Source organism: Procambarus clarkii, chromosome 68 (assembly GCF_040958095.1).
Source record: "Procambarus clarkii isolate CNS0578487 chromosome 68, FALCON_Pclarkii_2.0, whole genome shotgun sequence".
NCBI classification, from domain to species: Eukaryota; Metazoa; Arthropoda; class Malacostraca; order Decapoda; family Cambaridae; genus Procambarus; species Procambarus clarkii.
In genome coordinates this window covers 15,200,040-15,215,531 of record NC_091217.1, presented here as the reverse complement: position 1 = coordinate 15,215,531, position 15,492 = coordinate 15,200,040, and the positions used below count along the sequence as shown (strand labels likewise).

General features: G+C 50.3%; 1 protein-coding gene across 1 annotated transcript in view; it reads left to right on the top strand.

Moving 5' to 3' along the window:
- Positions 1 to 14,280: 14,280 nt before the first annotated feature.
- The window catches only part of LOC123774736 (murinoglobulin-2), a 308,702-nt gene continuing 307,490 nt past the window's right edge, over positions 14,281 to 15,492 (top strand). The window contains 1 exon segment of the mRNA XM_045769279.2: positions 14,281 to 14,396. Coding sequence (XP_045625235.2) covers positions 14,332 to 14,396 — 65 coding nt within the window. The 5' untranslated portion in view covers positions 14,281 to 14,331.

Here is a 15,492-nt window from a genome sequence, read left to right as displayed (position 1 = left end):
CCTCCTTCCAGCAACTGGGCAATTCTCCCGACATAAGTGACTCATTAAAGATCAGTGCCAGAGGCACGCTGAGAGCCTGCGCTGCCTCTTTAAGTATCCACGGTGATACTTTGTCTGGTCCAACAGCTTTATTTGCATCCAGTGTTGTCAACTGTTTCTTACATCCTCTGCTGTCACCTCTATATCTGATAGTCTTTCATCTTGGGTAATCTCTTCTAACAATGGGAGCTGCTCAGGCTCGGTTGTGAACACTCCATGGAATTTTGCATTCAGTACCTCGCAGATTTCCTTGTCGCTTTCTGTATATGCCCCTTCTGTTTTCCTCAGTCTTGTCACTTGGTCATTTACCGACATCTTCCTTCTTATATGGCTATGTAGTAATTTTGGTTGCTTTTTCGCTTTGACTGCAATATCATTCTCATAATTTCTTTCCGACACTCGTCTTATGTTAATGTAATCATTCCTAGCTCTGTTACATCTAATCCTGTTGTCCTCTGTCCTTTGTCTTCTGTACTTCCTCCACTCCCTCCTGCTTCTCACCTTTGCTTCCTGACACTGTCTATTAAACCATGGGTTATTATATTCCCTCCTGCTTTTTTCCTTTATTGTTGGAATAAATCTCTCTTCAGCCTCCTTGCATTTCAATATGACTTGGTTCATCATACCTTGCACTGTTTTTCCTCTAAGTTCTTCCTCCCACTGCACTTCTCCCAGGTAGTCCCTTATCCTTCTGTAGTCCCCTTTTCTGTAATCAAGTCTCCTTTCCCGGACCTCTTGTCCTTTGGTCACAATTTTAAGCTCCATAATGTAGTCAAAGACTAGGACACAATGGTCACTAGCTCCTAGTGGTATTTCATGTTCCAACTGCTCGATGTCTTCTACATTCTGGGTGAAAATGAGATCTAATAGGCTGGGCGTATCCCCTCCTCTTTCCCTAGTATCTTCTTTCACATGCTGTGTTAGGAAATTCCTGTCAATAACGTCTACCAGCTTCGCTCCCCAGGTCTCCTCCCCGCCATGGGGATTCCTCGTTTCCCAATCTATCTCTCCGTGATTTAGGTCCCCCATGACCAGCAGCTTCGCTCTCATTCTATGCGCTAAAGTTGCTGCCCTCTGCAGTTCATCTATACATGTCTTGTTGCTGTCCTCATACTCCTGCCTGGGCCTTCTACTGTTTGGTGGGGGATTGTAGAGTATCAAGATTACAATCTTCTTCCCATCCACTGTCAGAGTTCCATGTATGAAGCTCGTGCTTTCATTGGTACCCGGATTTTCCAGCTCATCAAACTTCCATTTCCGCTTTATTAGTAATGCCACTCCTCCTCCCTGTCTCTGTGTCCTTTCTTTTCTTATCACCTGGTACCCCTCTGGAAAGATTGCATCCGAGATCATGCTATTTATTTTAGTTTCCACTATTGCCACTATGTCTGGGTCTGCCTCACTAACTCTTTCTTTTATCTCTTCTGCTTTATTGGCTACCCCATCAGCATTGGTGTACCAAACCTTGAGACTCTTCTTGGAAACTTGGGTGTCAGAGTTCCTCCTTTCACCAGGGGTGTGGGGGGTGTCTGGGGGGCAAGTGGGGGCTGTGGGGGTGAGTGGGGGGTGCTAGGGGGGTGCCTGGGAGTGCCTGGTAGGCGAATGGGGTCTGGGCATCTAGGGGGGTAGGAAGGGCATAATGGGTCTGAAAGTTAGGGGTCTGAATAGCATAGGGGGGTTGAGAAATAGAGTAAGACTGAGAGTCAGATAGAGGTTGAGAGGTTGGGGGGGAGAGGGATACTGAGGGCAGAGGGCTGAGATGAGAATGGAGCATGGGTGCTGGGAGTGGAAGAGAGGGTGTATTAGTTAGGGGGGAATCGGGGGTAGGTGGGGGTTTTGGGGTAGAAGAGGGGAAGAGGGAGATGGGGGAAGGTGTTAGGGGGTCACAAGGTGAGGGGGTTAAATGTGGGCTGGAGGTGCATAGGAGGGGTGAGGGTTGGGTGGGGTTTGGGGGTGAGTGGAAGAGGGGTGCAGTGGAAGCTGGGATGGAGTAGATGGAATTGAAGTCAATGGGGTAGAAGGGGCAGGGGAGTAGGAAGGGGTAGTTGGGGAGGGGGGATGGGAAGGTGGGTTTGGGGAGGGCATGGCTTGACCCACTGGGGTCGTTGTCAGGTGTGATGTAGCAGGGGCAGGGGAATCGTTGGGGAGGTGCAAATGTGGAAGGGACAGGGGGGTTTTGGGAGGCTGAGGCAGGGGGGAGGTATATGAGGGCTGAGTTGGGGAGGATGCGACCTGGGAGGTAGCCTGGGAGGTGACCTGGGAGGTGAGACTACCTGAGAGGCTAGTTCGGTGTCGTTGTTGCCATCTATTCTTGTGGGCTATTTGCTCATCTTTCGTCATAATCCTCTCTATAAACACATTGTAATGGGTTTCACTTCCTCTGAGTAAATGCTTGTTCCTCATTATGTACTCCACAGCCTCCTCATTGGAGAATTGCACCAGAACAGGTCTATTCTTGGTACAATTGTAAGGTCCAACCCGGCGGCTGATATCCACCTCGTGTTCTGCCATTCCTGCTCCAATACATCTCAATATCTCGTGCAATTCGTATTTTTCCGTTTCTATTCTCTCTTGTCTTGTTGGTGCCCCAGATTCGAATAATCCATGTATGGTAATAGACTTTCTCCTCAGTAATTCATTGTCATGCTGGTAGCCTGTCCCCTGGGGATTCTCCATCCCAACCGCAGTCACTAACCCATCCCCCACTAATCCTCTGTCCTTAGCCATGCTGTTAATCCTTCCTAATTCGTTTGTGATACGAGCACATTCTCTCTCCCAGTCCTCTCTTCCCTTCCTGATCTCTTCCTGAACATAGAGCATAAGTTCTTGTTTCTGCCTCTCTACCGCATCCTGTATTTGCTGAAATAACTCACTTTTAATCCCTTGAATTTGATCCTCCATCCAATCGCTCCTTCTCTCTACAAATTTCCCTATTAATTTGTCTATAAATCTGTCCTCCTCCTCATCCCTGCTGGTGATTGAACTTGAACCCCTTCTAGTCATTGCAGTAACAATCTAGCCAAAAAGGCACTCCTCAATACCTTGAACAATCTGCAGCACAAACAGGCGAGAAAGTACTCCACGCGGCTGGTCAAGATGTGAGGTCGCTGCGTCCCGCGTTACAGCTGGTGAGGTCACTAGTGGTGAGGTCACTCCGGCTCCACAATTTCGGCTCTACAATTTCACAATACCACGGTGTGTGTGTGTGTGTGAGAGGAGTGTGTGTGTGTGTGTGTGAGAGAGGAGTGTGTGTGTGTGTGTGAGAGAGAGGAGTGTGTGTGTGTGTGTTTGTGTGTGTGTGTGTGTGTGTGTACTCACCTAATTGTGCTTGCGGGGGTTGAGCTCTGGCTCTTTGGTCCCGCCTCTCAACCGTCAATCAACAGGTGTACAGGTTCATGAGCCTGAAATATATAAAACACAAATATATAAGCATAAAACATATAAAGACAAATACACTAAATACCGGCCTGAAGGGCCGACAACAAAAACACAACAATGAGCATAAACACTATATAAATCAGTAAAAAAATAAACACAATACAGGAGGGTAATTGAAATAAACACAAGAAAACTACACAAATTATAAAATCACAAAATCACAGAAAATACCGGCCTGAAGGGCCGACAACAAAAAACAAACATAATGCAAGATAGTAGAAAAAGAACAGTGAACGACTTGTCATTCAGTGCTAAGCGTACAGGCAAGCATGTGTAATGCAAACAGATCACAAAAGCAGTAAAGCACAAAGTTAGAAATTACTAAATACACAAAAGATCGGCCTGAAGGGCCGACAACAAAAACAATAAGCACAGCAGTACAGCAGTACAATTACAAAGTACCAAACAACCCAACCCTTGAAACAACACAAAACAAGCCTACTGGCCCCAAAACCCACATGGAGAGGTACAAATACATAACAACAAATTAAATAAAATACTCCCACACACGCACACATGCACGCAACCGCACCCCTCGTACACAAACGGACTCAACACCACAACACATAGCACACACACACACACACACACACACACACACACACACACACACACACACACACACACACACAAAATCACTTAAAAGAAGGAAACACGTCATTGGGAGGCAAATATTTCTCAGGAAACTCATGCAGAGGATATTTCTGCTTATAGGCCTCCCACACTAAGTACTCCCTGTCGGTAGGACAACAATCCCCCTGCTTCAGGGGGGGCGTGCATAAACTCGGGAATCACCAGATCAGGCGGAAGCAGCAGCGCCTGGAGCTGGGCGGCAGTAGTCGCATAATGAGGTAAGGCAGAGCGAAGGGAGGCTGAAGAAACGGAAGAAGCCTACGCAGGCCTCCAAGACAGTCCCGCCGCTGGACACACAGGAGAAGACGACGAAGGCCGCCGAGATGGCAACCCCACACCCGACACTGCAGGAGACGCAGTTGAGACGGTCGGAGACGGGAGAAGCGGCAAAACCGCCGCCGATGAACCAGGGGACGAAACTAGGGGCACGGATCACCCAGAGCAAGCAATCTTCTTTAACACCACCACCAGGTCACCACACTCACCAGCAGGAGGAACCACCCCCACGCAGAACCGGAACCATCCGACGCAGGCGACGCACGGAAAGCAACCTTCACAGGCACCTCACCAGAAGAAACACTGACACTGGCAGCCGCAGGCACATGGACCTCCGCCACCACCGAAGAATGCGACGCAATCGGAACCCCACCGCCATCGCCGGAAGATCCAGAGTCATTGAAATCTCCCACATCAGCCCACGCAGAAGAAGAACGCCGGGAACACTTGGGCTCTGGCCGCACATCATCAGATCCGGAAGCCGACCCAGAGACACGGGCATCACATGCCGTGCGAACCGACGCTCTCAGAAGGACGGCAGTATCCTCAACCACATGGGGTACCAGACCGGGCACAGAAAGAAGCCCTGTATCCACCCCAGCACCCAGCACAGCTGAGACACATGTCGAGGGCGCAGAGGTATGCGCAGCAGGTGGAGAAGATGGAGACGACGTACAGAGATCCACCGGAAAACCCACTGGACCATCAGACACACCAACGGGAACAGGCTGAACATCTGAAGGCACCACAATCCCTGGAAGAGGGGGTCACCACAGCAGGAAACGCGTCGAGTGCCACAGGGGGCCGGGCCTCCAGCAGGCAACGGGACAGACACATCCCCACCCACCGAATCCTCCTCCACAGGGAGCAGCGGAAAATCCTCCTCACGGAAGAGGTTCACGGGGGCGACGGCAGCCTCAGAACACCTGGCAGCTTGATGCCCCACCAGGCCACACCGAAAACATGTCCGCGGTTGACGGGAATAATACACCCGAACATAATATCCGAGGAACCGGACGGAGGACGCAATGTCCGCCCTCAGGCGCATCCCCAGAGTCTGAATGTTCGTACGCAAACCCTGGAACTTCCCCGAGGAAAGCTTGTGCAGCCTCACACTGATGACAACTCCAAACCTCCCGAAGTAACGCCGCAGGAGGTCATCAGGAAACTCCAAGGGCGTCCCATGAACACTCACGTACGTTAACGCACCACTCCAATTGGAAATCTCCACAATGCCGGCACCACCAGGCAGGGGCAAGGATCGCCCCTCGAATCGCTGGAGAAACGCCCGGTACTCCGCATCCCCCACAAACTTAACAATCACTCGATGAACAGTAACCAGTTCAATACCGTAAATCACATCCACGGGGACATGGAGCATGTCACACATTACAAGTTCAATCTCCGAATACCAGAAAATTCCAGGCCTACAGAGTGCACACGCACAACAAGGGGAAGAGGTCCCCCCCATCACGGAGAGTCACCGACGAACACCCAAGCACCACTTGACGGTGAATGCAGGGAGGGCAGAAACACCCACACCCCCTGGCGACCAAAGCGGCAAGCCACTACCAACCGCCGGAGAGGTCAGGCGACACGTCCTCACTCCACGGTGGCTAGAGGTCCAATCCCAATGTCTCTTGTGGCACTTGACATGGCTAGGCTAACCGGAAGAACTGCTCCTGGTTTGGACCGCGCGCGGTACTGCTGACCTTAACTATTCTTAACAATAGTGGGCAACCATTCCAGACGCAATTGCAGCGCGACACGAATGTGGCAAGTAACAATAATGCACAGTGAAAAGACACGGCCCCACGTTGGCGCCAGATGTGAAATCCATGACCAGTGTGGGGTGATTTATAATTGAAACAACAACGGACAGACCTGTCACTGAGACGAGTCCTCCGTGCAACACTCAATTGATTACGTTACATATGATTTAAGTTATTAACACACTATGTCAACACAGACAGTTAAACAAGTCAAAACAATGGCAATGAAATCGATAGAAACTTGCAGACGATTAGAAACCCCCGAGTAATCGCTCAAGGATATGTCACAATTTGACAGCTCAACTCGATTCACGAAGAATTTACGTTATAGCTCGGCGGTGACTGAGACCGCTTGACCAATACTGATTAGTCACTGCGATTACCAATCTCCGCGCACTGAATCAAACGATAATCGTTATAATAAAGCACTGACGTCTGAAGAACAAAACACTGATTACTCAAGATTAAATGAATGCAAAGTATACTGACGCCTGAAGATACTGAACACGAAGTTACACTGACGTCTCAAGATTAAACAAACACAAAGTATACTGACGTTTCGAAATACTGAACTCGGAATTACACTGACGTCTCAAGATACTGAACACAAAGTGCACTGACTTCTCAAGATGAAATCAGCACAAAGTATACTGACGTCTCGAGATACTGAACCAAGTTACACTGACGTCTCGAGATGAAATGAACACTGAGTATACTGACGTCTCAAGTTACTGAACACGAAGTTACACTGAGGACACTGAGTCAATGCTACCGGATCACTGAGACCAATCACCTTATAGTACTTAATCAACACAACACACTGACACACTTGTCAATAAACAATAACAACACAATACACTGACACACTCGTGTCAACAATGTAATATAACCTTACGTGTCAATTATAGCATGTCTCCTGTTTGTACAGAACAGAACGGCATGGAAATAAGTTAAACATACAGTGTTGGTATAATATTGAACCACACTAACCACAATAAAACATACAAGTCACTGAGACACTAAATGTGCCTCAGTAACTGTAATGTAAGGTGACAAACACACTCAAGATCCGGCTACAGTGGTTACACAGAACAGCTGTAGGAGGTCTTTACCTATCATGCTTCCTCGGGAAAACGAACTTGGTCCCGTAGGGGAACTAAAGAGAACGAACACCGGACGGCTGAATAAATTCAACACAAGGAATTTGCACGTACTAATGATACAGAGAAATAATATTTGAGTACTCACGTTAATTTACCGGCATGACACACACTCGCAGGCATACATACACTCCCACTGCTTCAGCTGTTGATTGAAGAAACCACTGCAGATGACGGAGTGAGGTGAGGCTGAGGTGGGACGCTGCCCTCAGGGCAGTGAGGCTAGGCGCAAGGTGCAGCAGGCCAAGGCGGGGCGTGAGCCCTGCCCCAGGCAGCACGGCTGGGTGAGGTAGCCACGTGCGCGACCCTAGGTTGAAAGTTGCTTAACTTCCCCACCAATAAATGGGGAATAACGCTCACACAATACGCACTGGTTTATACACTAGCATGTTATTTGCTGAAGGCTGATAGACTGCACGCTTGAATATATTTAGGGGGGGGGGGGGTGTCACAAGGGTGGACGCCGGGAACACTGCCGTGGACGGAAAAATAACAGAGTCCACACTTTCCACAGTAATGAATCTTTATACACGACCTTTACTCAAACACAGGGAATCACTGCTTGATCCCTATCTCTCTGTCACTGAGCAATAAAATGTCGGATTGCTCATCGTCTTCAGCCGATAACGCGCGAACACTTGAACAGTCAGAGTTGCACCTGTGATGGGGTGATGTGTGTGATGGCTGGAACGTCTCGTATCTTCGTTAATTTTACCGCTGGCGACGCCCCGTCACTGTAGGATCCTGCAACAGCAGTGGGGGACGGCGTAGGGTCAAATTAGGCTAGCTGAAGCTCAATAGACAGGAAAAGACCTCTGCTCTAGCCAGGAGCAGAGGCACTCCACGTCTCGTAGGTACAGCACCACAGGACAGAATGCCACCCTTGGGCAGGAATCTCACGGCCGCAGCGTTTTGGCGCAAGAAATCCAGGCGGCGGATCCCTTGGTGCCAGGCGCTCGACCAATCAACGTCCGGGATGCCTACGGCTAGAGATGCCGGGACCAATGCGTAGGGAGCCGGCTGGTGACGCTGGTGACGTCATATCACCAGCAGGGAATCTTTTTTTTTTTTTTTTTTTTTTTTTTTTTTTGCAGGGATATTCCTGCGCGGGCCCTAAGCCTCTGGCTGGCCCACTAAGTGTTGCTTGTTTCTGTTTTACTTGGGCGGAGTATGAGTATTTATTACTCGTATGGTCGCTTTAGTAAGATTTTGCCATATGTGTTTAACAACTTCTTCTACTCTGTTGAATCTAAGTTGGAATCTTAATGGGTTTGTAACTGTGCACTGTGTTAAATAATGTTCCAGTGGTCTGTCGGGCATTTCTCCACAGTGTTGACATTTCCTCTCATCTTCCGGAACCTGTAAGCCTATTTCCCATGCACATGGGTATCCAAGGCTGATGCGATGTAAGTGCACTTCTGTTGCTCTACTGCTCCCTTTCATCAAACTAAGTGGTTCGTAGTTGGTTGAATTCTTGTACCAACCCGCAGATCCTGAGCTACTGTGTTGTGGTCACTGTACATCTTTTGCATTGCTCTGTTTCTAATTACTTTCTTAATCTGTGATAGACTCTGTGGTATGTAAATGTCTACATTTCTTCTCTTAGTTGCAAGTTTTGCAGCTTCGTCTGCAATGTCATTTCCCACATGACTTGGCACCCAGTTGATAAGTATCCATCGGCCTTGTCGTTTGAGTGTTTGCATTAATGATATGACATTTGTGATCAGATGTATGTTATCACATATGTGTTCTTGTTGCAAGGTTTCAATGGCGGTTCCCGAATCTGTATGTATGATAACATGTTGCCGGTGTTGAGCAAGAGCATGTTCCAAAGCCTTTTGAATGGCTAGCATCTCTGTTTGTAAAGTCGAACACCCATTTGAGAGCCTCCAACTATTTACAGAGTTTCTTGCTTTAACTGCAGCTCCGGTTTCTTGTCCCTGCTGGTCTACTGATCCACAACCTTGCAGCTTCCTGGGAATTGGTTGCTTTCATGTCAGCTTCTTCCAGAGAAGGCATAGCACCTAGGCTGTTTTGTAGCAAATAAGGGGTCTCTCTGGAGGGATCTCTCCATCAGTTTCATCCCTTGTTTCCAGCAGGTCGATTGCCTCATACTGGATCGGGTTAGGATTCTCCTTGAGTTTCTTTATCTCTTCAATGGTTGTTCAAAGCTCACGCTGGCGGCTCTTTATTGTTTCATTCATTTCCCTCCTTTCTTTGCTGAAGTCCTCAAATGCTTGATTGATCATCTCGCAGGTAGTATCCCCAGTTCTGATGACCAAACAAACCACACACACTAAAAGACGAAGAAACGACGACGTTTCGCTCTATTTCTGGACCATTATCATGTCGTATGTGATGTGAGAGAGATGATTGATGAGGATTTAGCCACCCAAGAGGTGGCACGGGCTTCAGTAGCCCATAAGATAAGAGAGAGGAAGTCATGTGCAATAAGAAAGAAAAAAATGAGGTGAGGAGCAGGTCAGAGAAGAAGGTAATAACTAAAAGAAGGTAAGCTGTAAGGTGGAGGGCAGATAAGAGAAGAAGGTAATTCTTAGAAGAAGGTAAGAGTAAGGGAAAAGTTAAAAATAGGATGGAATGTACAAATGGAATGAGTGTAATAATGGGATGAAGGAAGAATGGGATAAGTAAGAATAAGAGGAGGGTAAGAGAAAGGGGGCTGGCTTATGTTAGGTCACGTTAGTTAGGAAGGTTAGACCATTTGAGTATGTACTGTGAAAGGGATGAATCAACAACAACATAGGTCAGGTCACTTTTATATCCGTTAATCTCTCATCTTGGGTCATCTCCTATTAATGTATTTGTTTCTAGCTCTGTTTCATCTAATCTTATTGCCCTCTCTTCTTAGTCCTCTGTACATACTCTCCTCCCTCGTGTTTCTCCTTTTGCTTCCTGGTACTGTCTATTAAACCATAGGATTTTGTATTCTCTCCCACAATTTTCCATTTCTCTTGGTATAAACCCTCTTCGGCCTTCTTGCATTTCCACTTGACTAAGTCCATCATATCTTGCACTATTTTCCTCTTAGTTCTTCTTCCCACTGCACTTCTCCCAGATATTCAGAAGGACAAGGTGTGGGGGAGGAAGCACCAACCATAGCACAACGTGTGGTGGAGGAATCTCCTCCCACAGAACAAGGTGTGGGGGAGGAACCTCCCAGCACAGCACGAGTTGAGGAGGGGGGGGGACCTCCCAGCACAGCACAAGTTGAGGAGGGGGGAACCTCCCACCACATCACAAGTTGAGGAAGGGGGGGACCTCCCACCACAGCACAAGTTGAGGAAGGGGGGGACCTCCCACCAAAGGACAAGTTGAGGAGGGGGGGGACCTCCCACCACAGCACAAGTTGAGGAGGGGGACCTCCCACCACAGCACAAGTTGAGGAGGGGGGACCTCCCACCACAGCACAAGTTGAGAAGGGGGGACCTCCCACCACAGCACAAGTTGAGGAGGGGGGGACCTCCCACCACAGCACAAGTTGAGGAGGGGGGACCTCCCACCACAGCACAAGTTGAGGAGGGGGGACCTCCCACCACAGCACAAGTTGAGGAGGGGGGACCTCCCACCACAGCACAAGTTGAGGAGGGGGGACCTCCCACCACAGCACAAGTTGAGGAGGGGGGACCTCCCACCACAGCACAAGTTGAGGAGGGGGGGACCTCCCACCACAGCACAAGTTGAGGAGGGGGGAGTTCCCACCACAGCACAAGTTGAGGAGGGGGGACCTCCCACCACAGCACAAGTTGAGGAGGGGGGACCTCCCACCACAGCACAAGTTGAGGAGGGGGGACCTCCCACCACAGCACAAGTTGAGGAGGGGGGGACCTCCCACCACAGCACAAGTTGAGGAGGGGGGGACCTCCCACCACAGCACAAGTTGAGGAGGGGGGGACCTCCCACCACAACACAAGGAGTGGGAAAGAAACCTTCCACGATAGCACAAGGTGTGGGGGGTTGGGAACCTCATACCACTGTACAAGTTGTGGAGGGGGAACCTTCCACCACAGCACAAGGTGAAGGGGAGGAGCTTCCTACCACAGCACAAGGTGTCGGGGAGGAACCTCCTGTGGGAAATCTCTTGGCAGGCATTTTCTTAATTAAAATTCATTTAAATGAGTGGACTCTATGAAGCGGACTATATGGTTAATATCATCTTCGGCTGGGTGTTACCCTTTTCACTTATAATGGGGCGTTTATTCAATAATAATATATCAACCGTAATCATGGAGTGATAACAAATAATTATATTGGTTACTTAGCTAATCTACATGTTGTTAAGTGAAGTACTATGTGAGCTTATGTGTCTAGACGTTTTCCGCATGAACAATCAGAGAACACAGGAGCGGACGACAAGTGTGGGCCGGACGACAAGTGTGGGCCGGACGACAAGTGTGGGCCGGACGACAAGTGTGGGCCGGACGACAAGTGTGGGCCGGACGACAAGTGTGGGCCGGACGACAAGTGTGGGCCTCGTGGCTACTGCGTCACTGCACTCTCGGGTGATGAAACAGGTAGGCTGGTCTCTCAGGTCGTCACAGGTAGGCTGGTCTCTCAGGTCGTCACAGGTAGGCTGGTCTCTCAGGTCGTCACAGGTAGGCTGGTCTCTCAGGTCGTCACAGGTAGGCTGGTCTCTCAGGTCGTCACAGGTAGGCTGGTCTCTCAGGTCGTCACAGGTAGGCTGGTCTCTCAGGTCGTCACAGGTAGGCTGGTCTCTCAGGTCGTCACAGAAGATCTGCCGAAAGGTCACAACTTAACAATTACTACAACCTATTTTCTATTTGTATTACTAGACAGATCTGAAAGTTATTTAACAAAGAGCTGCAAGAGGCTAACTCTGTTTTGTTATTAAGCATGTCTTGTAACCTGGATGAACCACACATTTTCTCGAGCTCGAAAAAAAAGTTTAAACATATAAATACAACTGGGACGAGATGTCTCGTAACTGGAGGATGTGGCAGCAGAAGTGGTGATGACCTGTTACACGAGTACTGCCCAGCTGCACCTGGGAGCCCCTCACGAGCGCCACGCTAGCCTCTGGGAGCCCCTCACGAGAGCCACGCTAGCCTCCTAATAGGCCCACCCCTCTCCCTCTTCCGTGGCTAGTTACGTCACTCATAAGAGTGTAAATTCAGTTCATTATATTATAATGAACCTCTCTTCCTCTCTTCATTATGAACGAAGAGAGGAAGGTGTTAATTCATATATAATTTTATTGGTCCCAATCACAAGGAACAGTTTATTACTGTTTGGAACGCTGTATAGAAAATGATTAAGTAATTGAGACATAATATGGGGATAGAATTTATGGTGTGACTATTGATCTTACCGCATGAAGCGCACAATCACGGCGGGTCAGTTGAACTGCAAAGGCGAAAGTCAGAGTTCTATCTAGATTTTGAGTGAATCCAATCTTTTTTTTTTTTTTTTTTTTTTTTTTTTCGCGAAGAATCGTTTTTTCATCCAAGTACACATTTTACTGTTGCGTTAAACAGAGGCTACAGTTAAGGAATTGCGCCCAGTAAATCCTCCCCGGCCAGGATACGAACCCATGACATAGCGCTCGCGGAACGCCAGGCGAGTGTCTTACCACTACACCACGGAGACTGCCAAATTGCTAATACAGCAATTTGCAAATGAAAGCAGATTGCAGACTGGAAGTATTGAAAATTAGGCAGAATAATAGTCACTACACACACACACACACGTGGAGGCTGATGCAATCCTCCTGTGCTTCCTAGGAAACTTCTGGACGTTCACTCACTAGAAATTAATATCGTTAGTAAAATTAGTTTCCTAAAATAACAAATTTAACTTATTATAAGTAATTTGGGTGTCTGGAATATCCGATACTTCCCACCACAGCACAAAGTGTGGGGGAGGTGCATCCCACCACAGCACAAGGTGTGGGGGAGGAACATCCCACCACAGCACAAGGTGTGGGGGAGGAACATCCCACCACAGCACAAGGTGTGGGGGAGGAACATCCCACCACAGCACAAGGTGTGGGGGAGGAACGTCCCACCACAGCACAAGGTGTGTGGGAGGAACCTCCCACCACAGCACAAGGTGTGTGGGAGGAACCTCCCACCACAGCACAAGGTGTGGGGGAGGAACCTCCCACCACAGCACAAGGTGTGGGGGAGGAACCTCCCACCACAGCACAAGGTGTGGGGGAGGAACCTCCCACCACAGCACAAGGTGTGGGAGGAGGAACCTCCCACCACAGCACAAGGTGTGGGGGAGGAACATCCCACCACAGCACAAGGTGTGGGGGAGGAACATCCCACCACAGCACAAGGTGTGGGGGAGGAACCTCCCACCACAGCACAAGGTGTGGGAGGAGGAACCTCCCACCACAGCACAAGGTGTGGGGGAGGAACCTCCCACCACAGCACAAGGTGTGGGGGAGGAACATCCCACCACAGCACAAGGTGTGGGGGAGGAACATCCCACCACAGCACAAGGTGTGGGGGAGGAACCTCCCACCACAGCACAAGGTGTGGGGGAGGAACCTCCCACCACAGCACAAGGTGTGGGGGAGGAACCTCCCACCACAGCACAAGGTGTGGGGGAGGAACCTCCCACCACAGCACAAGGTGTGGGGGAGGAACCTCCCACCACAGCACAAGGTGTGGGGGAGGAACCTCCCACCACAGCACAAGGTGTGGGGGAGGAACCTTCCACCACAGCACAAGGTGTGGGGGAGGAACATCCCACCACAGCACAAGGTGTGGGGGAGGAACCTCCCACCACAGCACAAGGTGTGGGAGGAGGAACCTCCCACCACAGCACAAGGTGTGGGGGAGGAACATCCCACCACAGCACAAGGTGTGGGGGAGGAACCTCCCACCACAGCACAAGGTGTGGGGGAGGAACCTCCCACCACAGCACAAGGTGTGGGGGAGGTACCTCCCACCACAGCACAAGGTGTGGGGGAGGAAGCTCCCACAGTCAGTTGCTCAGTGGGTGCCGGCCAGGAAGGACGTGTAGCCATGGTGTCCTCTGACCCTCTCCTCCTCTGTGTGCTGCTGACTCTCCTCACTGCCCTGACCCATGGGTGAGTACACTGACTCTCCCCGCTGCTGACCCATGGGTGAGTACACTGACTCTCCTCACTGCCCTGACCCATGGGTGAGTACACCGACTCTCCCCGCTGCCTTGACCCATGGGTGAGTACACCGACTCTCCCCGCTGCCTTGACCCATGGGTGAGTACACTGACTCTCCTCACTGCCCTGACCCATGGGTGAGTACACTGACTCTCCCCGCTGCCTTGACCCATGGGTGAGTACACTGACTCTCCCCGCTGCCCTGACCCATGGGTGAGTACACGGACTCTCCCCGCTGCCCTGACCCATGGGTGAGTACACGAACTCTCCCCGCTGCCCTGACCCATGGGTGAGTACACCGACTCTCCCCGCTGCCCTGACCCATGGGTGAGTACACTGACTCTCCCCGTTGCCCTGACCCATGGGTGAGTACACGGACTCTCCCCGCTGCCCTGACCCATGGGTGAGTACACGGACTCTCCCCGCTGCCCTGACCCATGGGTGAGTACACTGACTCTCCCCGCTGCCCTGACCCATGGGTGAGTACACGGACTCTCCCCGCTGCCCTGACCCATGGGTGAGTACACGGACTCTCCCCGCTGCCCTGACCCATGGGTGAGTACACGGACTCTCCCCGCTGTTCTGACCCATGGGTGAGTACACCGACTCTCCCCGCTGCTGACCCATGGGTGAGTACTCGGACTCTCCCCGCTGTTCTGACCCATGGGTGAGTACACTGACTCTCCCCGCTGCCTTGACCCATGGGTGAGTACACGGACTCTCCTCACTGCCTTGACCCATGGGTGAGTACATGGACTCTCCTCACTGCCCTGACCCATGGGTGAGTACACTGACTCTCCCCGCTGTTCTGACCCATGGGTGAGTACACTGACTCTCCCCGCTGTTCTGACCCATGGGTGAGTACACGGACTCTCCTCACTGCCCTGATCACTGTACAGTTGTTCACTGACTGTACAGGGTGTGTACAGTTGTTCACTGTCTGTCCAGGGTGTGTACAGTTGTTCACTGATTGTACAAGATGTGTACAGTTGTTCACTGACTGTACAGTGTGTACAGTTGTTCACTGACTGTACAGGGTGTGTAC